Genomic DNA, 27,681 nt, shown 5'->3' on the forward strand with positions numbered 1-27,681 from the left:
CCCAGCAATGCTGGCCCCGAGGCCCTAAACGCTCCTCAGAACAGAACATCGATTCTAAATTATGGCTGATGACCTTACTTGTAATTTTTTTTTTCTTTTTGGGTCACATCCGGTGATGCTCAGGGCTCTGCACTCAGGAATTACTCCTGGCAGTGCTCAGGGGACCCTATGTGATGCTGGGAATCAATTCTGTAACTGTGTCTCACAGTGATGTGTTAAAAAAATGTGCCAGGCAAACACCCTCCCCACTGTGCTATTACTCCAGCTCCTTACTTATATATCTGAGAAAACATTTTAGGAAAGAAAGATGGGATTTTTTTTTAAAGACCTTCATACAGGTTCCACCGGGTACGGCCCATGCGCGTATGGCCCAAGCATCACAGGGTCCCGAGCTCTGGGTTCCTGCACACCAGGGGCTTGTGGCCCCACAAGTGGAAATAAACCAGCACAATCAAACAGAGAAGACAAAATGCCCCGAATGGTACCAGCCTGAAGAGCTTGATTTCAAAAGATCCATCTTCAGAATATCTGTTGTTTGTAAGTAAAGTAAAGGCCCTCCCGTTGATCGTCGATTTGCTCGAGCGGGCCCAGTAACGTCTCCATTGGAGACTTTGTTGTTACTGTGTCTGGCATCTCGAATACTCTCGGTAGCTTGCCGGGCTCTCCGAGAGGGGCGGAGGAATCGAACTCGGGTCGGCCATGTTGGCCGCGTGCAAGGCAGACGCCCTACCCGCTGTGCTATCGCTCCGGTGTTTTTACAAGGATTTCATGTATGTATAAATTTCTCAGCATTAATAATCATTAATAATCACCACTTCATTTTAATGCTTTCCTAATCCAAAGTGTCTCGTCAAGTTGTTGGATGTCAACCCAAAGTGTTTTAGGCTTCATCAGTGAATGGCCCCTTTGCCTCTTCCCAGAGAAGCTTACCATGCTCTTGTTAACATCCCTAATTTAGTTAAAGTTTACAGTTCCCCAAGTCAGTCTTGATTGCTTATAAGCCAAAACTTCCTGGTGATTCTGAACTTTGTATTTGTCCTGCTTTGTATTTGAAGCGCTGTGTATCAGTACCTGCTTTTCTATTTCCGGATATCTTTTTATATTTTACTATAGAGCAATGTTCTTCGGTTAAACACATTAATTAAACCATTAATGCTGTGCTCCTAATATTTGGAAGTTGACTGACTCTGAAATATATCTACTCCTGGGCATCCGTCATAATTACTAGACCCAGGGTCCAGTTGCTGTAGTTTCTAACACCCCCAAAGGGAGGTCCCGCCATGGGACTGGGATGGACCTGGGGCGAGTGGCAAAGCTACCCCGGCATCAAAATGGAACAGTCTAGAAAACATAAATGCATGGTCTTGATGCAAGCTGTTATGACTTAAGAGACAGGAACCCCACAGGGAAGGACAACCTGAGGACTTAGTCTGGGATTTACGGTAAAAGCCTCCTCACTCGCTCTCAGCCCAGAGAACTAAGTGTTGGGACCTTTGTCTCTTGCTGTGTTTATCCAAACCACTGCAAGTATTGACAACTTATACAGCTACAGGAAAAAAATAAAAGCAACGAAGATGTCCCTTGCCTTAATCTCCCCAAGAGAATTTTCTGCGCTAATGACTCCCTATGCAAATGATTTACATAAATTTCCAGATGTAAAAGATCGATCACACCTAAGCGCTATGCCTCAACCCCCCTCAGATGTTCTATGAGGATGCATTAAACGGGCCATTTGCACCATCAGGCTGGGGTCCTGCCTCCCCGTCTCTCTGCCTCGCTGCTGGGGAGGCCTGGAGAGGAGAGAGGCGGCTCTGGACCACCAAAGACATGAAGAGTTGCAGCCCCCACCCGAACTTTATTTTGTGAATTCACAGTCAGTACCTACATACAGGGCATAAGGAAACTCGTACAGGTCACGGGATCAGTGTGATGCCACAATGCAGCCAACGGATTAACCAGCATCCAAGTGGTCGGGCCGACCCCAGAATTCCAGCATCCCATCAACATGCTCTGAGCTACTCAGGGAAGATCATATGCTCTAGGACTCGCTAGAAAGTCTCAGGGCAAACTCTTTAAGAGCGGCTGGGAATCCCGGAAACGGCTGAACCTCAGAAGCGTGGAAAAGTCTCTCACTTAGGATGCTAAGGCAGCGCGCTCACCCGCGTTCTCATTCTGACCCTTCTCCCCGGCCACATTCGTAATGGCTACGCGACTTTGGCCAGTGGAAATAGAAACACAGAAGGCCTCTGTCACGTGAGAATGGAGACCCTTTAAGAAAAGCGTGTAATTCCTCATTTTCTCTGTTTTCCCCTTTTCTGGTGCACAGCTCACCTTGAAGTTCTATGAATCTGGGTCTTGACAAGCGGGAGTGTATCAGCACTTTGGGCTTACCCATAAGGGACATGCAGTGTGAGCAAAAAACGAACGTCTGCCCTATTTTAAGCCGCCAAGATCATAGGGCTGCTTATTAATAATCACATGGAATAGGTATGTCCTGGGAAGTGATGCATTAGAAGGAACACTTTTTTGTTGTTGTTCTGTTTTGTTTTTTCTTTTTGGGTCATACCTAGCAATGCACAGGGGTTACTCCTGGCTCATGCACTCAGGAATTACTCCTGGCGGTGCTTGGGGGACCATATGGTAATCAAACCCGGGTTGGCTGCGTGCAAGGCAAATGCCCTCCACGCTGTTCTAAGGCTCCGGCCCCTGTTCATCAGACTTGACACAGCTCAGTTTTCCAATGCTGTTAACGATTCCACTGGTGACTAAAGAGCATCCCTAGAGGCACAGTGAGTTGGAAAGAATCCCGAAGGGATGCAGTGAGTTGGGGAGCATCCCTAAGGGGTGCAGTGAGTTGGGGGAGCATACCTAGGAGCGCAGTGAGTTTGGGGAGCAGTCCGACTTGCACCATCTTGTTCCTCAGCCCCGTGTCAAAGGAAAGGTTGAGGAGAAGTCGGAGGGTGATGTTCAGTAGATCTTCGTGCTCACACGGAATCATTTTAACCAGTTTCTCCACGATGTCCATTTCCACCTGTGGAAAAGCATGTGCAGTGAGGTTCTGGGATTCCCGGGCAGACAAAAGGGGGCTACAGATTTTTAATTAATTTATTGCCTTTTTTTTTTCTTTCTGGGCCACACCTGGTGATGCACAGGGGCTCCTCCTGGCTCTGCATTCAGGAATTACTCCTGGTGGTGCTCGGTGCTCTGTTCTCTGGGCACTGTGTCGGTGCTAGAGAGCTAAGCCCAGGCAGGGGCGACGCCCTACCGACTGCATGATCTACCCACTGCACTATCTTTCTGGCCTCTCAACCCACTCTGATCTGAACAACAGTGAACGTTATGGCTCCCGTGTGGATTACCATATCATTCTTATTCTCCATAAAAATGCTGAGTTTCTTCAGGAACGACACGACGAGGATGAGCAGCTCAAAGTTCTCCCGGTCGAGAGCCTTCACCAGCATGTGGACGATGTTCTTGTTCCTCATCTTCAATTCCGTCCGCGTGTCCTCGGCCAGGTTCAGAAGCAAATACAGAGCCACTGGGAAGGGGGACAGGGCAGAGTCAGCCAGATGACCACCGAGTCCACAGCCCACAAATCATTTGTACCTAACAGAGGGACAGAAGTCTTTCTGGGAAGCTACATTGGTTATTATTATTATTTTGCTTTTTGGGTCACACCCAGCGATGCACAGGGGTTCCTCCTGGCTCTGCACTCAAGAATCACTCCTGGCGGTGCTCGGGGGACCCTATGGGATGCGGGGATGGAACCCAGGTCGGCCGCGTGCAAGGCAAGTGCCCTCCCCGCTGTGCTATTGCTCCAGCCCCTCATCTGAAATGTCTTAACAGGAGATTAACTGTTAAATTGGGGAATATTTCAGAAAAGGGGGGGGTCTACCAGCAGAGTTAGGCACTGCTTTGGACGGCAACAGAGCACACGCTGGGGGAGGGGGCAGTACCCCACGTCATAGCCAAGGGAGAGTCCCTCTCGGAGAGCCCGGCAAGCTACCGAGAGTATCCCGCCCGCAAGGCAGAGCCTGGCAAGCTCCCCGTGATGTATTCGAGATGCCAAACACAGTAACAACAAGTCTCACAATATTACTGGGCCCACTCGAGCAAATCGATGAACAATGGGAGGACAGTGCCACAGTGCTACTTAGAGTATTAAAAAACCTCAAGTAAATAAATTATAAATTTATACATACTTAAGAGCTGCAAGGGGCCTTTTGGTGGTGAAATTTAAAACACTATTATCTATGCTAAGGAAGAGTAATGTTTGTTTGGTTTTGATTTGGGGCCATGGCTGGCAGTCCTCAGGGGTTACTCCTGGCTCTGTGCTCAGGGAATCCCTCCTGACAGTGCTCGGGGGACCTTATGGAATGTGGAAGATCAAACCTGGATCAACTACATGAAAGGCAAGCACCTTTACCAACTGTACAATTTCTCCAGCCGCTTAAAAATATTACAAGTTTAAAGCTGTCATTGCATGACTGCAGCTCAAACGTGAAAGCTTTGTAACCTCGTGATGACTCAACAACAACAAGAAGGGGCTGGAGCAATAGCACAGCGGGGAGGGCGTTTGCCTTACACTCAGCTGACTAGGGTTCGATCCCCCGCATCCCGTAAGGTCCCTTGAGCACCACCAGGAGTAATTCCTGAGTACAGAGCCTGGAGTAACCCCTGAGCATCGCCAAGTGTGGCTCACAAAGCAAAAAAAAAAAAAAAAAAAAAAAAAAAAAGGAGATGATTACTATAAAAAACAAAGTTTAAAAAGTTGTGGCATGGGGCTGGAGCGATAGCACAGCGGGTAGGGCGTTTGCCTTGCACGCAGCCAACATGGCCAACACAGGTTCGATTCCCAGCACCCCAGATGGTCCCCTGAGCACCGCCAGGAGCAATTCTGGAGTGCATGGGATAGGAGTAACCCCTGAGCATCGCCGGGTGTAACCCAAAAAGCAAAAAATAAAATAAAATAAAATAAAAAATAAAAAGTTGTGGTCTACCAAAATTTACAGAATTTTCTGTTATTCCATTAGCTTTACTGATATTACCCTAAAGTCAATGTGGAGGAAGACTCTGCCATTTTTCTCATTTCATTTTCATTTCATCATCCTGTTATTCGTCGATTGCCTCGAGCAGGCCCCAGTAACGTCTCTTTCATCCTAGCCCTGAGATTATATTCACGGCTCTTTAGGAGAATGAGACCCATCATTGTTACTGGTATTTGGCATATTGGGTACGCCACGGGGAGTTTGCCAGACTCTGCCCTGTGGGCAGGCTACATTCGATAGCCTGCAAGTTTGTCCAAAGTAGTAATGAGACAATAAGATGTCATAAAAAAAAGTTCTGATAAGATGTCGCGCGACCGCAAATGCGGCCGCGCGGTTCCGGAATCTGATTCCGGAACCACCGTTTTTCTCATTGCTCAGAAATTCTTACCTCGTAAGAGTTGTTCCTGTTTTACCACCAGCCCCTGGTACTTTTTGAAAGTTTTTTCATAATCCTTTCTTAAGGTTTGGCTGTCAGGATCATCGTCAAGTAAACAATCTAAGTTAAGGACCATTCACGTTCTTCAAAGCAGACCTATGGAAAAATGCTCCCTGGAGAATTTTTGGAAATGGTCTAAGAAAATAGGCTAAAAAATAGGAATATTAGTGAGTAGAGATACTGATAGTTACCCAGAATCACTATCACCAACTAATTCATCTTTATCTTACCAACTAATTCAAGTCATAAAAATATTACACATGCCAGAGCTGGAGAAATAGCACAGCAGGTAGGGTGTTTGCCTTGCACTTGGCCGACCCAGGTTCGATTCCCAGCATCCCACATGGTCCCCTAAGCACTGCCAGGAGTAATTCCTGAGTGCAGAGCCAGGAGGAACCCCTGTGCATCGCCGGTGTGACCCAAAAAGAAAAAAAAATGTTACATATGTCTCAAACTATATTATTTCTGAGTTTTATCTTAAAAGATAAGGCTTAGCCTTCAATATATTTGCATTTCCCTCCAAAAAATACAAATGGAAAAAAAAAGAGAAAAACCAGCATTCTATCCATCCCAAACTTATTAACAGGCAGCGGAAGTGGGGAAGAAAATGCCTGTTTAAAAGGATATCAGCTTTCTTCTTCTTTGAAAGTTCTTCTTGCCAAAGTTCGTGTCTTTTTAATTCATGATCAATGATATTCATGCACAGAGCTCCGATTTTGTAGTGAGTGATAAGCCCATGAAACTGAGAAAAGCTGGAAAAAAAAATGTTAGTACACATTTAGCACCTGTGGGGGGCAGGTGAGTTGTACCGGGCAACCCAGGCAAAAACAGAGAGAGTCACTTCACCATACCGACATTTATTTTTAGGCTAGAAATTGAATGCTTTTTTTTTTTTTGCTTTTTGGGTCATACCCGGTGAAGCACAGGGGTTCCTCCTGGCTCAGCACTCAGGAATTACTCCTGGCGGTGCTCGGGGGACCCTATGGGATGCGGAGGATTGAACCCGGGTTTGCTATGTACAAGGCAAATGCCCTTCCAGCTGTGCCATCACTCCAGACCCTTGAAGGCATTTTTGCAGCGAACCGAAATACTATTCAGATCATCGAAAATACACATTCACACTGTCTAGCAAAACGGACAATATGATGCTATCATTGGACGAAGTAACAAAGAATAAACTAGAACAGTATTTGTAGTGAGGCTCTGCATGGCCTTTTGAGATAATTCACCTATTCAAGTACTTATTCAGCAAGTATTTTTGCACTGGTGTGCAAAATTTTAGAATAGAGGGAAGCTGGAAACCTTTGATAATCTGTCACAGAGAACAGTTACAGAATGTGTAGATAAATAATGCATAATCATACGTAAGATAGATATGATTACATATACTGATTTATGTGCATATTAATATAACGCTGAATTATACTAATAATATCCTGGGATAAACTCTGGGTCAGGTTTAGTCTTTTTTTTTTTTTTTTTTGCTTTTTGGGTCACACCCAGTCATGCTCAGAGCTGACTCCTAGCTCTGCACTCAGGAATCACTCCTGGTGGTGCTCGGGGCACCATATGGGATGTCGGGGATCGAACCCGGGTTGGCCGTGTGCAAGGCAAATGCCTTCCCTGCTGTGCTATTGCTCCAGCCCCAGGATTTAGTCTTTTCAAAGCTATCTGAAGAGGCGCTTCCTAACCGAGACAAGGAAATCGAGACTCAGAGAACATTGCTACATGTAGGTCACAACAGGCATACAACAGGACTTGGGCTGGAATCCAAGAAACCCTGCTCACACTTTACACTCCGAAGCCTGTGCAAGCTGTGAGACTGCACACTGACTAAAATTTGGAGCCACAGTGAAGACAGACAGGGGCTGGAGCGACAGCACAGCGGGAAGGACACTGGCCTTGCATGCGGCCGACCCGGTTCGATCCCCGGCATCCCACAGGGTCCCCCGAGCACCGCCAGGAGTGATTCCTGAGTGCAGAGCCAGGAGTCAGCCCTGAGCATCGCCGGGTGTGAGCCAAAAAGAAAACAAAACAAAACAAAAAAAGAAAAGAGAGAAAAGACAGACAGTGGGGGTGAGGTGGAGGAGTATGGGTAGACAAAAGGGCACTGGGTGAAGCCCAGAGAGGATCACGCAGACTGGTCCTTGTCTGCTCCAAGTCTTTGACTTACCTGGAGAAGCAGAAGAAGATATAAATGATGTTGGTGGCCAGCTCGACACTCTGCTTCCAGTCCTCCCTCAGGACTCTTGCCAACGCGCCCAGGGCAGTTTCTAAAGCAAAAGGGAACATGCGAAAGGATCAGTCCCGCAGGAAGGACAACCCGTTTCAAATGTCTCCTTATTCATAAGTAATGAAGCGCCAACAGATCTGGGACAGAAAAATGGGATGCTTCTTTCCAACACAGAATGCTGTTTTTGAAACGAGAACACAAAAACAACTCTTACTTTAAAACTCCCAATTGGAGCTTTAGGACTATAAAACTATGACAGATAAAAAATCACAAAAAAGTCTATTACGGGCGAGGATCTGAGGCAATTTATATCTTGATTTGCATTTCCAGTTATAATCTAGTTAAATGTGGTTTAATAGTTGTGAATGGGGGAAAGAAACCAAACATAAAAAATAATGAGCCATTTAGAAGCTGTCTAGCATCAGGATAGCACATTAATAACCAAACTTACTAGCAGAAAGTTGGTCTAATATTTTAACAGCATATTAAACTAATGCCAATTAACTTTTTAAAAATCTTTTATGAAATTAGCCCCAGGGCAGGTTAATAAATATTCCTGCTAAACTTTTTGTCTTGAGAAAGGTGCAAAAATTGACGAGTTAACCAAAATTACCATAAACATAACGTCATGCCACCAGTTTCAAATTAGTGTTGATATATGGCTATCCAATTCTTAAAATAATAAAAAAAAATGAAGGAAAATGTGTGATATGGAGATCATAATTAAACTTTCCATAATAGACACCAGGGATCTCTGGTCCTTCATCGATTGCATTCTCAGTAATTATTAGGGTCACAAAAATATTTAGCTTATTTGCGCTTTATGGCCATTTAGATTAAGAAATAAAAATTCACTCTATTATTAATCTAGGGGGGAATATGTTTAAAACTTAGAAGACATTCAACAATAGCACTTCCCAGCACTATTCATAATCACTTATGCAGAGCAATAGTATAATGTATGTTTAAAACCAAGTTATTCTGGAGTCAATTAACTATGGAGAAAAACTATATTCATATGCAAAGCCAAAATAAAAATCGACTTAAAGAACCTGGTTTAGTTATTTTTAAAATGTTTTAAATCTTCCAGCCCCACTTAGCTGTTTAATTCAACATTTCTCAAAGGCCTCTGACTACTGTAAAGGTAAAGGCCCTCCCGTTGATCGTCGATTTGCTCGAGCGGGCCCAGTAACGTCTCCATTGGAGACTTTGTTGTTACTGTGTTTGGCATATCGAATACTCTCGGTAGCTTGCCGGGCTCTCCGACTACTGTAATCCAGAAGAATTTAGATTATATCTTGAAAAATTATGTTCTATGATATCGTAAGTTTAGGGAGTGGCTTCTGACCTACTTTCTAATTTCATTTCAGTTTTTTTCCTACTTTGGACAAACTGGCAGGCTACCGAATGTAGCCTGCCCACACGGCAGAGTCTGGCAAACTCCCTGTGTCGTACCCAATATGCCAAATACCAGTAACAATGATGGGTCTCATTCTCCTAAAGAGCCTTGAATATAATCTCAGGGCTAGGATGAAGGAGACGTTACTGGGGCCTGCTCGAGGCAATCGACGATTAACAGGATGATTTGTGATTGTGATGGGAGTATTGCTATATAGTTATATTTCAGTGGAGGGCATTTTAATACATAATTTACTTAAATGCCTAGAAGGAAGAACTAGGCTATCCTATTATGACATCTTTTTATCTCATTCCTACTTTGTACAAACTGGCAGGCTACCGAATGTAGCCTGCCCACACGGCAGAGTCTGGCAAACTCCCCGTGGCGTCCCCAATATGCCAAATACCAGTAACAATGATGGGTCTCATTCTCCTAAAGAACCTTGAATATAATCTCAGGGCTAGGATGAAGGAGACGTTACTGGGGCCTGCTCGAGGCAATCGATGATTAACAGGATGATTTGTGATTTTGTGATTTTTTCTCTTAGTGTAGAGAAATGTCCTTAGTATAGAGAAACAGTTATAGAACATAGGCTACCAAATGACAAAGTGAAATTTAAAAGCTGAGAGCACTTAAAATATGAATATACATTAACTTGTAAGTTGAATGCAATTACAATTAAAATTCCAAGGTGACATTTTTAAGGAATGTGATAATGTGGACCACGGAGCTAGCTGGGAGTCAGCGACCAGGACCAGAGCTCATGTGGCAAGCACAGGCTTGACCCACTGTTCTGCACGGTCCCCCAACAGTACCAGGAATGACCCCTGAGCACTGAGCCAGGAGTAGCCCCTGAGCACCACTAGTGTGGTCACCCCCGTCACCCCAATGAATGTGATAATGTGATTTCAAAATACCACAACAAGGAAACGACTAAAATGAGCAGTGCCAACCTCGAAAATAACACCACCCACGTGGGGTATTTCCTCTACACCGACGCTCAAGGCAAAACGCAACCAAACACAGTAGCAGCATGATCTGGGCTGACAAAACGCCCAAATGGATCTCTGTCAGAACAGCATCAGGCTCAGGGTAGCTTTCAAGAAGCCGGGACTCGCTGGACGAGATCTGAGGGTTCAAAGTAGGTAAAGGGATCTTCCTGATAACCTTCCAGTATCAATATTGCCCTCCCGTTGATCATCAATTTGCTTGAGCGGGCCCAGTAACGTCTCCATTGGAGACTTTGTTGTTACTGTGTCTGGCATATCGAATACTCTCGGTAGCTTGCCGGGCTCTCCGAGAGGGGCGGAGGAATCGAACTTGGATCGGCCATGTTGGCTGCGTGCAAGGCAGACGCCCTACCCGCTGTGCTGTATTGGGCTGGAGTGATAGCACAGCGGGTAGGGCGTTCGCCTTACAAGCGGCCAACATGGCCGACCCGAGTTCGATTCCTCCGCCCCTCTCGGAGAGCCCGGCAAGCTCCCGAGAGTATTCGATATGCCAGACACAGTAACAACAAAGTCTCCAATGGAGACGTTACTGGGCCCGCTCGAGCAAATCGACGATCAACGGGAGGGCCTTTACCTTTACCTTTATCAATATTGCAAACCACAATGCCCAAAAGGAGAGAGAGAGAGAGAGAGAGAGAGAGAGAGAGAGAGAGAGAGAGAGAGAGAGAGAGAAAAGCGCCTGCCATAGAGGCAGGGGGTGGGGGGTGGGGGTGGTGGGAGGGAACCTGGGGACCCTGATGCTAGGAAATGTGTCCTGGTGGAGGGACGGGTGTTGGGTGTGACTGAAACCCAACCATGGACAGCTTCGTAAGAGTTTATTTCACAGCAATTCAAAAAAAAAAAAAGTTTAAAAAGTTAATTAAGAAAATTAAAACTTTTTCGTTTTAAAGACGAAGCCATGACCGAGTACGAGACAGGTTGGCGATTCCTGGGAAGGGCTTTCAAAGCAGCAGCATTTACCAACGAGTTAGAATAACTGGTTAGCCCACACGGAGAAAAATAAAACTCACAGGGTTCCATCCCACATTCAGCAAAACTTGAATCCAAGGGCCAACGACTCCTGAAGCCGTGGAAAGGAACCTCACCTCACTATTCCAGAAGCTAATGACAACCGGCAAACAAGGACAACATCAGAGTGTTTATTTCTTATTTTTTAATTTCTTTGCTTTTTGGGTCACACCCAGTGATGATCAGGGTTCCCTCCCGGCTCTGCACTCAGGAATTACTCCTGGCGGTGCTCGGGGGACCCTATGGGATGCTGGGGATCGAACCCGGGTCGGCCGCGTGCCAGGCCAACGCCCTCCCCGCTGTGCTGTCGCTCCGGCCCCAACCTCCATACTTTTAATATTTATACACGAGCCTCACCATTCAATAGAAGTTCCTCCAAGTTATCAGGGTTTCGGGCCAGCTGGAGAATCAGAGCCGAGCCCCGAACCTTGTCCGGAATATCTTCGTAGAGTAACTCGATGTATTCATCCATGTCATTAATGTTCGCCACCTCGTCAATCTGCAAACAAAGGGAAAACTCAGGGTGCGGAGGGGGTACTTGGTCCTCAGTATACTAGTCCTCTGGCCAATGTCCTGTATTCTGTAGAGGTGAAAATCAGAATTTGTGCAAACCACAGCTAAAATAAAGGTAAAGGCCCTCCCATTGATCGTCAATTTGCTCGAGCGGGCCCAGTAACGTCTCCATTGGAGACTTTGTTGTTACTGTGTCTGGCATATCGAATACGTCACGGGGAGCTTGCCAGGCTCTGCCGTGCGGGCGAGATACTCTTGGTAGCTTGCCGGGCTCTCCGAGAGGGGCGGAGGAATCGAACTCGGGTCGGCCATGTTGGCTGCTTGTAAGGCGAACGCCCTACCCGCTGTGCTATCGCTCCAGCCCAGCTAAAATCTCTTATAATCAAGTGGGTAAATATGTGGAATGAAGAAATAATGATCTGAAAAACCCTTGGTTTTGTCTTCAATTAAGCTTTCTCCATTTTATTTATTGATTTTGCTTTTTGGGTCCCACCCGGCGATGCTCAGGGCTGACTCCTGGCTCTGCACTCAGGGATCACTCCTGGTGGTGCTTGGGGGACCCTATGGGATGCTGGGGATTGAACCCGGGTTGGCCGCATGCAAGGCAAACGCCCTCCCCGCTGTACTATTGCTCTGCCCCAAGCTTTCTCCATTTTCAATGAATATAATGATTCTACTCTTCTCAGATATTCTAAAAATTCAGTTTTCCAAAATTCCCATCTGCTCGGGGTTGTCTAAATCACAACCCCGGACAGAAGCTGTCTGCTTACCTCCATTCCTTCAAAAGGCGGTGGGTCTTTGGGCTTACTGGATTTTTCTTTCTTCTCTGTAAAAAAGAGGAGTTTTTCTTTTTTAAACGAGGAAACACTATTTTCAGAGTTCTAGATCATTTTTAGGTGCCAGAAGCTGAGGTTAATTCTAAACAGGGGCTTTTAGAAATGGATAGTTTATAAAATAATACTTTTTCCAGTGCATTAGTAAAAAGGCTCATTCATAAATCCCTCTGTTCTAAAGAGATTATCAAAAAAAAGTGTATACAAATAAAATCTATGAAGAATCCCTAAGATATGTTAGGCAGGAATTCCGGCTTCCTCGCTGGTTGACTTTTGGGGGAACGTAGCTACTCAGACTTGTTAACAAGAAGCAAAATAGTCTATTTTATAAAGTTTCTTTTCCCTCTCTTTCCTAATCCACATTTAAGACGGGAAGAGAAAAAAACAGTAAGGCAAAGAAAAACTACTGAGCAATATAACTGGAAGAAAAATTAACAAAGGAAATGACTCAGGTAAAACTAAAATAAAATTCGGATCACAAGTTAAAAGGCAAGTTTACCATTTAAATTGCTAATTTAATCTTTTTTTTCTTTTTTTTTGCTTTTTGGGTCACACCCGCTGATGCTCAGGGGTTCCTCCTGGCTCTGCACTCAGGAAATATTCCTGGCGGTGTTCAGGTGACCCTATGGGATGCTGGGAATCGAATCCGGGTCATTCGTGTGTAAGGCAAATGCCCTCTCCACTGTGCTATCGCTCCAGCCCCTACTAATTTAATCTTCACTGTATCCGAAGGTACTGGGCCAGACTGTGAGGTATTTGATATACTGAATTACTTGATTAATGACATTTTTTCTTCCTAACCAAAAAAAATAAATGATTAAAAATGCTTTAAAGATCTGACCCGAAAACCTAACCAACACACACACATTAGAATAATCCCATGGAGTATAACATGTTTTTGATGTTCTAACTAGCAAAAACGTCCTACAAATTAGCCCTAATTGTTTTCAGAGGCGATTCAACATACGGTTACGCTTTCTCCACAGCTAGATTTTAACTCAGATTATTAACTACAACGGTGGTTTTTATTAAGCAAAGGGGGGGAAAAAAAAGAGTTTAGATTAAAGAATGCATAAGCAATTAAAGAATACTGTGTCTCCATCACCTACTGTGCAAAGTGAATATCCAGTTGAAAAAAAAAATTTTGGTGTATGTGGAGGTCTCCCCAACAGTGCTGGAGATTTGGAGGTGGGGTCCTGACGGGGTGGGAGGTGGGATGGGGGCGGAGTCAGAGGGCAGTCTTGGAGGTCTATGGGGGTCAAATTCTGAACACTGCCATGCAGGGTACAAACCCCCACCTCCCCCCTCATCCCTACGTCCCACCCCCTTCTCTCAGGTCCTCCCAGTGAAACTGCCAAGAAAGAAAAATAAATTCAGGGCTGGAGCGATAGCACAGCGGGGAGGGCGTTTGCCTTGCACTCAGCCAACCTGGGTTCGATTCCCAGCATCCCATAGGGTCCCCTGAGCACTGGCAGGGGTGATTCCTGAGTGCAGAGCCAGAAGTAACCCCTGTGCCTCGCTGGATGTGACCCAAAAAGCAAAATAAATAAATAAATAAATAAATTTATTAGAAAAAAATTAAAAAGGTAAGTGTGGGGTGGAGAGATCACTCGTGGGCTAAGCAAATGCTTTGGATTTATCTCTGCATGCACTGAGACAGGAAAGGTCTTCAGCATCCTCTGGTTTCTCGGGGGGAAGGGAAAAAAGACAGATTTTACCCTGACAATGAAGGGAGAAGGTTTCATTTGTTTCCACATGATTTACTGACAATGCCTTTGCAGTTATATTCATTCAGCATTAGCGGACATCTGTTTTATTTTTTTTTAACTCCTTATTTCAGCCACCACCATGCTGAGACCACTCTCCGCACACATGAAGGTACCGGCAGAGGAACAAAGGCACGCGGGTCCCGGGGCTGAGATCTCCAAGCCTACTCAGATCGGGGCTGAGCATCCTCCACCCAGATCCTCCGAATTCCAGAAGGCGGGGGTCACACCCACCAACTGGCCCCCTGGTGCCGTGTAATCCCATCAACGGCCAAGACTCAGAGACTATAAAACGCAGCTCCCAGACATCTTATTATCTCATTCTTGCTTTGGACAACCTGGCAGGCTACCGAATGTAACCTGCCCACACGGCAGAGTCTGGCAAACTCCCCGTGGCGTCCCCAATATGCCAAATACCAGTAACAAGGATGGGTCTCATTCTCCTAACTCTGAAAGAGCCTTGAATATGGCACTTTTTTAAAAAGTCTCAGGGCTAGGACAAAGGAGACGTTACTGGGGCCTGCTCGAGGCAATCGACGAATAACTCCTTATTTCAACATATATTTTATACACAGGGAAAAACAGAAACTAGCAATTCTGTGTAGCCGGATCCCAGGGTAAAAAATGTAGAGAATCAATGTGTATTCCCCGCCCTCCCCCCGCAATGCATTTCCCAACACTGTTAGAGTCTCGGAAGCAAAGACCTGCAGGGACAATTCCGGGGACTGGGATTCTCTGACCTTTCCCTGACAGCGAATCGCGGCGGTTCTGCAGGTAGTACAGTAGCTGCTCCACCTCGTTCAGCTTGGAGGGGTGGATGAGTTTACATTCCTCGACCACTTTCCGGGCCAGGGAGGTGATGTCTGTGTTGGCATTGAGGCTTTTCAGACGAATGCTGCAGGAAGAGCAGAACCCCCCACATTAGACTCCATCGAGTGACAATCTGTCCTTGATATCAACATCTGCATGGGCCACCGTGAAATATTTTACATGAATAGATAGCACAGCGGGTAGGGCGTTTGCCTTGCACGCGGCCGACCCGGGTTCGATTCCTCTAGCCCCTCTCGGAGAGCCCGGCAAGAGAGTATCCCGCCCGCACAGTAGAGCCTGGCAAGCTCCACGTGGCGTATTCGATATGCCAAACACAGTAACAACAAGTCTCACAATGGAGACGTTACTGGTGCCCGCTCGAGCAAATCGATGAACAACGGGAGGGCAGTGCGACAGTGCTACAGATAAGGCTTGAAGTTCTGGAAAATATCAGTTGAATGTTTTCTGGATTACTTCTACAATCAGAAAGCAAAAACCTTTACTAGGTTAGGCTACTAATTAAGAACTACTGAGATTGGGGCTACAGCGATAGCACAGTGGGTAGGGCATTTGCTTTATACGATCGACCCAGGTTCGATTCCCAGCATCCCATAGGGTCCCCTGAGCATCGCCAGGTATGACCCCTCCCTCCCCCCCCCCAAAAAAAGAACTACTGAGATACCAGAAACTCACAAATTAAGTTACTTATATTATTTGGGGAGCCAAAGCTGTCAATAAAGGGAAACCTCAGAAAATAAGGGATGTTCTGAAGATGGACCCATGCTTTCATTTTTCAGAGGAAATGAAAACCAGATCTTTTGGACTTGGACCAAGGCACCACTACAATTCAGTGACAGTTTTGCTTCATAACTATCTCAATTTATATGAAGGCCCCAGTTTGAAAGCTCCCCCCCCCACCCCCGATGCTGCCATTGATAAGAACTCTTGAACTGTCAATAAATCACATTTTCCTGGTGGTTTCACTAAAATTCCTCTCCAAATCTTGCGTGGCCAGAGTGGATATATCACAGGATGAGTTACTTGGGCATTTTTCCTTCCTCACTTTTTTTTTTGGCTTTTTGGGTCACACCCGGTGATGCTCAGGGGTTATTCCTGGCTCTGCACTCAGGAATCACTCCTAGTGGTGCTCAGGAGACCATATGGGGTGCTGGGAATCGAACCCAGGTCAGCCGCATGCAAGGCAAACGCCCTACCCGCTGTGCTATGCTTCCAGCCCCCCCTTTTTTAATATAAGTTATTTTATTTTATTTATAGTCTCTGAGTCTTGGCCGCTGATGGGATTACACGGCGCCAGGGGGCCAGGTGGTGGGTGTGACCCCCGCCTACTGGAATTTGGAGGATCTGGGTGGAGGATGCTCGACTCCAATCCGAGTAGGCTTGGAGGTCTCGGCCCCGGAACCCACGTGGCTTTGTCCCTCTGCCGGTACCTTCAGGTGTGCGGAGAGTGGTCTCAGCATGGTGATGGCTGGTCCTGGAGGTCTTCGGCTGCTGGGGCCCTGGTCAGGGCAGGGAGGAAAGCTCAACCTGCTCCCCTCCAAGGGGCCCCGGCAAGGAATAGCCAGGCGCGGGGGCAGCAGACTGCACTGTTCTCCTCTGGGAGCTGGTTTTTATAGTCTCTGAGTCTTGGCCGCTGATGGGATTACACGGCGCCAGGGGGCCAGTTGGTGGGTGTGACCCCCGCCTACTGGAATTTGGAGGATCTGGGTGGAGGATGCTCGACTCCAATCTGAGTAGGCTTGGAGATCTTGCATTCGCGGCCGCGCGACATCTTATTATGACATCTCATTCCTACTTTGGACAAACTGGTAGGCTACCGAATGTAGCCTGCCCACACGGCAGAGTCTGGCAAACTCCCAGTGGCGTCCCCAATATGCCAAATACCAGTAACAATGATGGGTCTCATTCTCCTAAAGAGCCTTGAATATAATCTCAGGGCTAGGATGAAGGAGACGTTACTGGGGCCTCCTTGAGGCAATCGACGAATAACAGGATGATTTGTGATTGATTTGTGTGATTTTATTTTATTATTATTTTATTTTTGGTTTTTGCTTTTTGGGGCACACCCGGTGATGCACAGGGGTTACTCCTGGTCCATGTACTCGGGAATTACTCCTGGCGGTGTTCAGGGGACCCTATGGGATGCTGGGAATCGAACTCAGGTCGGCTGCATTCAAGGCAAATGCCCTACCTGCTGTGCTATCGCTCCAGCCCCCCCTCCTCACATTTAAACTCCCTTACTCGAATCCCACTGAGGTAGCGACTCTTCCCAGGCAATGAACCCGCCGGTCCAGAAAGTGTGTAAATTTTCTGAGCAACAAACAGCAGGGTACTTGTTTCATTCTCATCGCATGAGGCTCCTGTCTGCATTCTGAAATGTACGCTGCGTGAGGTTCTAGAAGGTTCTGACTGGCTCTGCTAACGGGCAGATCTTTCACACGTGCTTGACACGTCTGAAGCGCAGGCAGCGATCACAAAACAGACCGAAAGAACCAAGAGTGAGAGCAAACAAAATTGCAGTGTGTGTGTGTGTGTGTGTGTGTGTGTGTGTGTGTGTGTGATGTGAGTTAGAACCCGGAGTGCAAATGTGTCTGTATACAGCGGTTGTCTGTCATCCCGGGGTGGGGGTGGGGGGTGGGGTTCCTGGGGACTGAGTCACTGTAATTTATGTAGTTATTTATTTATTTTGGCTTTTTGGGTCACACCCGGTGATGATCAGGGGTTCCTCCTGGTGTTTCACTCCGGAATTACTCCTGGCAGGGTTTGGGGGACCCTATGGGGTTCCGGGGATCGAACCCGAGTTGGCTGCGTGCAAGGCAAATGCCCTCCCTGCTGTACTATCGCTCCAACCCTGACCCTCTGCAATTCAGATTCCCTCTGGGGCCTGAAGTGTAGAATGGGGGGGGGGGGGGGGGAGGGCACTTGCCTTGCACGCGCCGGACCTGGGTTCGATCCCTGGCATCGCCAGGTGGTCCCTGAGAGCCAAGAGCCAGCCTTGAGCACAACCAGATATACCCAATTCCCCCCCCCCCCCAAAAATATATATATATATACACACACATATATTCCCTCTGCAGCAGGGCTGAAAGTAGGACCACAATCCTTGTCAGGGTGATCTGGTTCCTCAAGCCACTAGGTGCCACCAACTCCCTTTCGGTTACTACACATATTGTGGCATATCCCCCGGGGAATGGGGGGTCACAGCTGTGCTCTCACAATCCTGCCACCAACACACCGCAAACATTCAGAATATCCCAGAAGTCACGGCATCCACTGTTCTTTTCCATCCATTCCCAAACTACTTTTTTTCCCTTTGTCTTTCTTTTCAAAGCCTTGAATACGTTATATATAAGCGATTACTTGATATAACATATAACACACATCTTCTTTGACTTGGCATTATCCATAGTCAATGTTGGGGGAACTACAGAGCATCGATCATTTTGACCCTCTGATTTTAAAGGGTTATTAAACAATCATTGAATTAGATTCTGTTCTTTCTTTAGTGGAAAGGTTGTGAGACTAAAAGAAAGTGACCCTGGGAGATGGAGCAGGGAGGGAGAGAAAGAGGGGGAAGAAAGGGGTTGAGAGGAGAGAGAGAGAGAGAAAGAGATAGGCAGAGAGAAAGAGGGAGAGAAGGAGGGGAGAGAGAGGGAGAGAAAGGAAGAGGGAGGGAGAGAGAGAGGAGAGAGAGGAGAAAGGAGAGGGGGAGAGAGAGAGAGAGAGAGAGAGAGAGAGAGAGAGAGAGAGAGAGAGAGAGAGAGGGGAAGGGGAGAGAATGCAGGAGGAAAGGGCCACTTTGCCTGCCTGGGGTCCATCCCTGGGGCTGATGATGATCCTGCAACACTGCCAGGGCACTGAATCCCTGCCCCCAAAAGTGATGTCAGCCCCTCTCCACCTTCACTATGGAGAGAGAGGGCAAGATTGTCACTAGCACAAACACGGACTTGATGAAAAAGGCCAGTTCCCTATGGGATCCTGCAAGCAGAGCAGAGGAGGAGGGGAAGCGGGCAAGGAAATAGCTGGGGAATAATTCACTGCACCAAACCCGGGAGTCCACTGTTACGACCAACACCTTTGAGAGAGCGCATGATTTTGTTTGTTTTTTTGTTTGGGGGTCACGCCCAGTGATGCTCAGGGGTTCCTCCTGGCGGTGCTCGGGGGACCCTATGGGATGCTCAGACAGAACTGGGGTCAGACGTGTGCAAGGCAAATGCCCTCCCTGCTCTCATCACTCTGGCCCTGAGGGTGGAATTTTTAAGGAATAAGCCCCATTTGGGAATTCTACAACTCAAACCAGTTTCCAAAAATCTGGGGGAGAAAGGAAAGGACAAGGTTCCCTGTCAGAAAGATTTCTTTTAGCCAAGCTAAAAATACCCTCCCCCACATCTCTCATCACTGATTTCACAAGCTGCAGTTACTTTGTATTCTTCACATCCTTTCACAAGTTGCAGTTACTTTGTATTCTTCACATCCTTTCACAAGTTGCAGTTACTTTGTATTCTTCACATCCTTTCACAAGTTGCAGTTACTTTGTATTCTTCACATCCTTTCACAAGTTGCAGTTACTTTGTATTCTTCACATCCTTTCACAAGTTGCAGTTACTTTGTATTCTTCACATCCTTTCACAAGTTGCAGTTACTTTGTATTCTTCACATCCTTTCACAAGTTGCAGTTACTTTGTATTCTTCACATCCTTTCACAAGTTGCAGTTACTTTGTATTCTTCACATCCTTTCACAAGTTGCAGTTACTTTGTATTCTTCACATCCTTTCACTACATAGGGTGTTTGTAACATGCGCTCCCCCAAGCCCGCTTCCACGTTTCTGTTTTAACAGTCTCTGCTTCGCTCAGATGAAGTATGCCTAAGAAGAATTCCACAATCGTCTATCATCTACGTGGATATAAATACATCAGATTTCTGCAGAGCCTGTGCACGGGTCACCGGCTTGCGAAACGCACACCGGTGCAGAGGGACTTACATTTTCTGACATTCTTTTCGCTCGCCCAGCATGGGGTCCCCCGTCTCTCCGAGAATGGTCGCTTCCACTTCATACTGGACAATGAGTGCTTTCTCCGATGGGTGGACATCGATATTTCCTCCCTTCACCTTCCTACAGAACACAAGAAAAATAGGCAGGGCCAGAGTAAATCAGAGTGAATACAAAATCTCAGCAACTTCTTCCTTCCTTTCCATCTTTCCCTTTCTTCCCTCCCTCCCTTCTTTCTTTCCTTTCCCTCCTCTCCTTCCTTCCTTCCATCCTTCCTTCCCTCCCTCCTTTCCTTTCTTCCTTCCTTCTTTCTTTCCCTCCCTCCTTCCTACCTTCCTTCCTTCTTTCTTTCCTTCCCTCCCTCTTTCCTTCCTTCCTTTCTCTTTCCGTTCCTTCCCTCCCTTCCTCCTTCCTTCCTTACTTCCCTCCCTCTCTCCTTCCCTTTCTCCTTTCTTTCTCTCTTTCTTTCCCTCCCTCCCTTCTTTCTTTCTTTCTTTCTTTCTTTCTTTCTTTCTTTCTTTCTTTCCTAGTTCCAGGAACATGTGGGTTGGATTAAAACACGCATTTAAATCAGATTGATTCTCGACTTGGGCCAAAAAGGAAACTTTTTCTCCAACTCTGTAGTCACAAAATCACAAATCATCCTGTTAATTGTCGATTGCCTCGAGCAGGCCCCAGTAACGTCTCCTTCACCCTAGCCCTTAGATTATATTCAAGGCTCTTTAGGAGAATGAGACCCGTCATTGTTACTGGTATTTGGCATATTGGGTACGACACAGGGACTTTGCCAGACTCTGCCGTGTGGGCAGGTTACATTCGGTAGCCTAGTAGTATACTCTGTAGTATACGAATTCATTCTCAGTCTTGCTAGAAAAGTACCTTTTTGAACTCAACGATGAGGCCAGATTCGTGAGAGGTGTGCCAGTGCCACAGATAGATAATCTGCCCCCAATTTGCCTGATTTTTGGGGGGACACGTGCTGGGGATGTGCAGCAACAGGGGACTTGCATGTTACATTCTCAGCCCCCCCTTTAATATATTAAGAAGTGTTATTTTTATTATGAAAGCAAAGGCCAATTTTGCTTTGTTTTGTTTTGTTTTTGCTTTTTGGGTCACACCCGGCGATGCTCAAGGGTTCCTCCTGGCTCTGCACTCAGGAATCACACCTGGAGGTGCTCGGGGGACCCTACGGGATGCCGGGGATCGAACCAGGGTCGGCCGCGTGCAAGGCAAATGCCCTTATCCGCTGTGCTATCGCTCCAGCCCCTCAAAGGCCAATTTTTAAGCAAAATTTTAGAATTATTCAATTTAGATTAAATTTTTTAAAAAATTTATAAAGTTCATGATGATTTGTTACATTCCATATTCCAACACCAATCCCAGCACCATTGCACTAACCACCATTCTTCCCGATTTTCCCAATCACCACCCAAGCCTGCCCCAATAGCAGGCCCTAAGTGATTTACTTGTTATGAATAATTTGCCAAAAATAATCAAAGAAGGGTTCCTTAGGGAAAAAGTGTCTGAAGATTTCTGCATCTCACCCTGGAGCCATGAAACCCTGGTGGAAGAGATTACTAACATGCCGTTTATAGTTTAAGCCTTGCGCGTTAATAGTTTCTTAATCGAGATTGGCCGCCTTCTACTTTACACCACATCCAATGTGATGTGCTGGTGTTCCACTGGTCTAGGTTTGAGACATCACACTTTTGATGAATTCTAAAATTTTCAATGGAGTGATAGAGCTGGAGTTAAATTTTGAACTGGATGACGACTTTGGGGGTCTGGAAGCATCTCTGCAGCTTGTTGATCTCTTTTATTTATTTTTTGCTTTTGGGGTCACACCCGGCGATGCTCGGGGGTTACTCCTGGCTCTGCACTCAGGGATCACTCCTGGCGGTGCTTGGGGGAACCATATGGGATGCCGGGGATTGAACCCGGGTTGGCTGCGTGCAAGGCAAACACCCTACCTGCTGTGCTATCGCTCCAGCCCCTGATGATCTCTTGTGAGATTTCTTTATGAGTCTCTGGATCATGGCCAGTTCATGAGCTTATACGGCGTCAGAGGCAGTTCCTGGGCCTGACCGCCAATGCTCAGCCTTTTGTCCCTCTTTTCAGCCCTCCCTGGGAGAAGGGCATGAGATGAAATAAAAATAAAAGCTGCTTTCGGAAAGATTTCTGGGGGGACTGGAGCAATAGCACAGCAGGGAGGGCGTTTGCCTTGCACACAGCTGACCCAGGTTCAGTTCCCAGCATCCCATACCCCTGAGCACCGCCAGGGGTAATTCCTGAGTACAGAGCTAGGAGTCAACCCTGAGCATCGCTGGGTGCGAACCCCCCCCCAAAAAAAAGGGAAAAAAAAACCAGAAAGATTTCTGGGGTCGGAGAGAGAGTACAGATATGGCCTTCCTTTGCATCCTGCCTACTCCAGGTCAAATTCTGGCCATCTCAGACCGTCCCCCAAGAAAGGACAGGGGTCACTCCTGAGCCAGAGCCAGGCATAGCCCCCCCCCAACCAACCCACACACCAAACTGCAAATTCCTCATCTGATCAGACCCCAGTATTGAAAACATCCCAACAACAACGGAGAAAAAAAAAGCACCGGAAAAGAGAGACTAATGTTACTAGTAACCAGAGAATGTAAATAAGACCACAATCAAATTCCTCTTCACACACAACAGAAGGGCCAAAATTGGTACTCTGGTAGTGGTTATGGTGTGGCAACCTGTACTTTTGAAGAGGCATGAAATTGTAGCCTTAAAGCATACAGCTATGTAAACTTACATGACGGCAATAAAAGCCAAACAAACAGAACCCCTTGAAAATAAGTGTTGGTGAGTATGCAGGAAACTTGGAATACTTATCCATCACCGGTGCAGATTTAAACAATGCTAGGCACCAAAAATTGTGGTTCCACGATGAAGTGGAACAGAGAGTTATCCCATGACCCAGAAGCGACTGGGTGTAGATCAAGAACAAAAACTGGTGCTCACAATGGAATACTATGCAGCTGTTAAGAAAAATGAAGTTGGGGCTGGAGCAATAGCACAGCAGGGAGGGCGTTTGCCTTGCACGCGGCTGACCCAGATTTGATTCCCAGCATCCCGTATGGTCCCCTGAGCCCCGCCAGGGGTAATTCCTGAGTGCAGAATCAGGAGTAACTCCTGTGCATCGCCAGGTGTGACCCCAAAAGCCCCCCCCTCCAAAAAAAAAAAAAAGAAAAGAAAAGAAAGATGAAGTCATGAAATTTGCTTCTATGGGATGGACTTGGAGAGTATCAAATTAAGTGAAATGAGTCAGAAAGAGAGGGACAGACCTAGAAGGACTGCACTCATTTGTGGAATATAAAATAACATAATATGAGACTGATACCCAAGGACGTAGCGACAAGGGCCAGGAGGATTGCTCCATGGTTGGCAGCTGCCTCATGAGCTGGGGGAGAAGGCAGCTGGGATGGAGAAGGGGTCACTGAGTCAGTGATGGATGGAGGGGTCGCTCGGGATGGGAGATGTGTGCTGAAAATGAATAAAGGACCAAACGGGATGGCCTCTCAGTATCTGTATTGCAAACCATAATGCCCAAAGTAGAGAGAGAGTCTGGGGGAAATTGTCTGCCATGGAGGCAGGGGGAGGGGTGGGATGGGAGGGGATACTGGGGACATTGATGGTGGGGAATGTGCACTGGTGGACTGAAACTCAATCAGGAAAGCTTTGTAACTATCTCGCGGTGATTCAATAAAAAAAAAATAATATATTTTAAAAAAAGGTGCTCAATCATAAACAAGCAGGGAATATTCACAGTCTTTGTATCCACAATGATCACCGGATGGGAACAACTGAATAATCCAAATCTCATCACCAAGAGATGAACAGAGAAACAAACCATTCTACTGGAGGAGCATTTGGTTTTCAAAGGGGCCCGAGGCAGAGAGCAAGGGAGAGGGCACATGCCCGCCGAACCCCGTTCCATCCTGGTGCCAGAGGTTTTCTTGGGCGTCATGGATATAACCTCAGGTGCATATCCTGAGCGGTATGCCCTGCCCTCACCTGGAACCCCCCCTCCTCCGCCTATCAAAACCAGGAAATAACGCACCCATCCAAACGAGGGAATACAGCACCCATCCGAACCAGCTACCGAATGTAACCTGCCCACACGGCAGAGTCTGGCAAACTCCCTGCGGCGTACCCAATATGCCAAATACCAGTAACAATGAAGGGTCTCATTCTCCTAACTCTGAAAGAGCCTTGAATATGGCATTTTTAAAAAATCTCAGGGCTAGGACGAAGGAGACGTTACTGGGGCCTGCTCGAGGCAATCGACGAACAACAGGATGGTTGTGATCGTGATCCGAACCAGGGGATAAAGCGTCCATTCATAACAGGGAATAAAGCACCCATGCGAACCAGGGGATACTGCACTGGTGAATGCTAAAACATGGATGGGGGCTGGAGAGATAGCACAACCGGTAGGGCGTTTGCCTTGCACGCGGCCGACCCGGGTTCGATTCCCAGCATCCCATATGGTCCCCTGAGCACCGCCAGGAGTAACTCCTGAGTGCAGAGGCAGGAGGAACCCCTTGTGCATCGCCGGGTGTGACCCAAAATGCAAAAAAATTTAAAAAATAAAAATAAATAAAACATGGATGAGCCTAAGAGACCACACTGAAAGTCCCCTTCCCGCGGGGACAGAGCTAAGCAGAGGCCACGCAGGTGCTATTTATTGAATGTCATCGAGGCCAAACCTGATCTACCTATAGCAAAACAAACAAACCAAAAATAAAAAACAAAAGGAAAGGCCGCCTTCCCATGTTAGGGAGCCAGGAGACACAATGTAAACATTGACAAATGTCAACAAATGTTTGCTTAGGGACCCAGAGGCCTGAGTGACGGCGACAATGTAACCACGGCTGCAAATTAGAGCTGGAAACTGTTGCAAAAGGAAGACAGACACTGCAAGGGAGATCAAAGGGTCCAGGCCTGCTCCATCACCTGTCAGTGCAGAACCCGGGCGCGTGAGCCTTGCACCCCACCCTAGGACGACCCCCCTTTGCCCTCCCAGCCCCGGGGCCCCTCCCTACCGCCTCCCTCCTCCTGCTGGGGCCCCGAGGGGCCCCCCGAAGCCGGCCTCAGCCCCGGGAGAGGGTCTGGGGGTGCAACCCGGGGCTCGGGGCATCGTCACCTTTTCAGGTACCGGGCGTCCTCCCCTTGCATAGCGGCGGCGGCGGGGCGGGGGGCTGGGGGCGGTGCAGAGAGAGGCCCGAGGGGCTCTGTCGAGGGCGGGGGGCCGTGCCCACGCCCCGAGGCCGTGACAGTCCCGAGGCCTGCAGAGGCGGGGCGCGGCGCTGCGGTTACCACGGTGAGGCGGCGGCGGCTCCGCCCCCAGCTGCGGCCGCCCCGGGAGCCGCCGCGGCCGGCCCCGCCCCCACGGCGCCTGCGCGCGCGCGCCGCGGCCCCGCCCACTCGTCGGGAGGCGCCTGCGCGCGCGTCGCGGCTCCGCCCACCTGCCGGGAGGCGCCTGCACGCGCGCGCCGCGGCCACGCCCACCCGCCGGGTGTCCCCGCCCACCCGTCGGGCGGCGCAGACTCAGTGCGCGCGGGCGGGACCAATCTGGCGCGCGCCCGGAAGTCAGCGGGAAGGATTTGACGCCACTTCCGGGAGGGCGTGTGCTGTAGGGCCCCATCCGGGCTGCCCGCTGCAGGGGCACAGTTAGGACCCACGGGCAAGGTCCAAGTGGTCCTTTTCTTTAAGGGATGGCTCAGAGCCCCTGCTCCTCAGTGATGTAGGCAGGCAAGCCCCTCCCAACCCACCCCTGCGGCCAATGGCAATGAATTTCCCCTTACGGGTCCACTTTTTTTTTTGTTTTTTGCTTTTTTGGGGTCACACCTGGCAATCAATGCACGGGGTTACTCTTCGCTCTGCACTCAGGAATTACTCCTGGCAGTGCTCGGGGGGACCCTATGGGATGCTGGGGGTCAAACCCGGGTCGGCTGCGTGCCAGGCCAACGCCCTACCTGCTGTGCTATTGTATAACTCCATTCCCCTATGGGTCCACTTTTGTCATATTTCAAGTTTATAGAAAAACATAGCCCTGGATCTCATGTTGGTTCCACGGTTGTTATTGTTATTTTTTTATGAAATAGCGTGATATTCCCCTGGATCTATTCTCCACTCTTTTTTTTTTTTTTTTTTTTTTTGCCTTTTGGGTTACACCTGGTGATGCACAGGGGTTACTCCTGGCTCTGCACTCAGGAGTTACTCCTGGCGGTGCTCAGGGGCCCCTATGGGATGCTGGGAATCATCATCATTCCTGGGAGGGTTCAGATGATTTCATGTGGTACTTGGGATCCAAATGGGATAGTCTATGTACAAAGCAGGCACCTAGTACTCTGCTCTATCTTTCATGCTGATTCACGTTGATTTTTCTGTCCACCCCCTCCCCCCACAAAAAAAAAAACACCTACACACACAAAAACCACCCAACTAACATCTTAAGTTACCATCAGGCACCTTCATGGCTAAGGATGTCTTTTGTGTTTGTGTAAATGCTGGCTGCCAGATTGTGGCATTGTAACACAATAGTTTTCTCTTTCAAGTAAAGTCCTTCCTGGGGTGAAAGGCCCACATGGGGCTATTGCCTAGGTAAAAGTCCATTTCTTTGCCACATTTAAATTTTTTTTAAATAATAAAATAGGTAGTGTTGAAGTCCTGAGTTTATTGGCGCATGCAAACTATGGGCATGAATGAAATTTTCTCCATCAGCAGCAGACAGTTTTTTTCTTTCTTTTTAAAAAAGACTCTTACAAAGCTGTTCATGATTGAGTTTCCGTCACACAGTGTTATAACACCCATCCCTCCACCAGGGCACATTTCCCAGCACCAAGGTCCCCAGGTTCCCTCCCATCACCCTCCTAGCCTGTCTGTATACCAGGCACTTTCTCTCTCTCTCTCTCTCTCTCTCTCTCTCTCTCTCTCTCTCTCTCTCTCTCTCGCTCTCTCGCGCTCTCTCTCAAATCATTGAGAAAGACAAGTAAGGAGAGGCTACTAAAATCTCAGGGCTGGGACAAATGGAGGTGTTACTGGTCCCCGCTGAAGTAACTCGATGAACAACAGGATGACAGTGACAGTGACAGTGATTATAATAATGATGATGATGATGATTTACTTTTTGGGTCACACCCGGCGATGTACAGAGGTTCCTCTTGGCTCTGCACTCAGGAATCACTCCTAGCAGTGCTTGGGGGACCCTATGGGATGCCGGGGATCAAACCCCGGTCAGCTGCATGCAAGGCAAACGCCCTCCCCGCTGTGCCCAATCCCGAGGTGGTTTTTTAAGTGCTACCCAGAGATGCGATGCTCTTCTTACCTTGTGACTGCATTCGGGACATCGTCAAAAGGCCAGAAGGGTCTGAAGAATCCATAGCCACCTGTTAATAACGCCATCGTCTCGTGCTCAAATCACTGTGAGTTCACGCTGCACATCTTAGAGCAAAGGACACTTCTGTTAGAAAGACTCTCTCCTGCATCCTGCTCTTGGGGGAGGGGGGGACTTCTCTTTTCAGCCAGTGTGACACAGGACAACTATGACATCACAGGACACTTAAGGGAGTGGGCGGCC

At 47.7% G+C, this 27,681-nt stretch overlaps 1 protein-coding gene across 1 annotated transcript in view; it reads right to left on the reverse strand.

The window, feature by feature from the left end:
• The window catches only part of KIFAP3 (kinesin associated protein 3), a 95,751-nt gene extending 70,256 nt beyond the window's left edge, over positions 1 to 25,495 (reverse strand). The window contains exons 1-10 of the mRNA XM_056108579.1: positions 25,246 to 25,495; positions 20,058 to 20,189; positions 14,987 to 15,141; positions 12,418 to 12,473; positions 11,492 to 11,633; positions 7,658 to 7,757; positions 6,112 to 6,236; positions 5,437 to 5,535; positions 3,360 to 3,538; positions 2,869 to 3,031 (exon numbers count right to left, since the gene is read on the reverse strand). Of these exons, the coding sequence (XP_055964554.1) occupies positions 2,869 to 3,031; positions 3,360 to 3,538; positions 5,437 to 5,535; positions 6,112 to 6,236; positions 7,658 to 7,757; positions 11,492 to 11,633; positions 12,418 to 12,473; positions 14,987 to 15,141; positions 20,058 to 20,189; positions 25,246 to 25,277 (1,183 nt within the window). The 5' untranslated portion in view covers positions 25,278 to 25,495. The remainder of the gene's footprint in view (positions 1 to 2,868; positions 3,032 to 3,359; positions 3,539 to 5,436; positions 5,536 to 6,111; positions 6,237 to 7,657; positions 7,758 to 11,491; positions 11,634 to 12,417; positions 12,474 to 14,986; positions 15,142 to 20,057; positions 20,190 to 25,245) is intronic.
• Between the last annotated feature and the right edge of the window lie 2,186 nt (positions 25,496 to 27,681).

The sequence above is a fragment of the Sorex fumeus genome, unplaced genomic scaffold (assembly GCF_029834395.1).
Source record: "Sorex fumeus unplaced genomic scaffold, SorFum_2.1 ptg000226l, whole genome shotgun sequence".
In the NCBI taxonomy this organism is placed as follows: Eukaryota; Metazoa; Chordata; class Mammalia; order Eulipotyphla; family Soricidae; genus Sorex; species Sorex fumeus.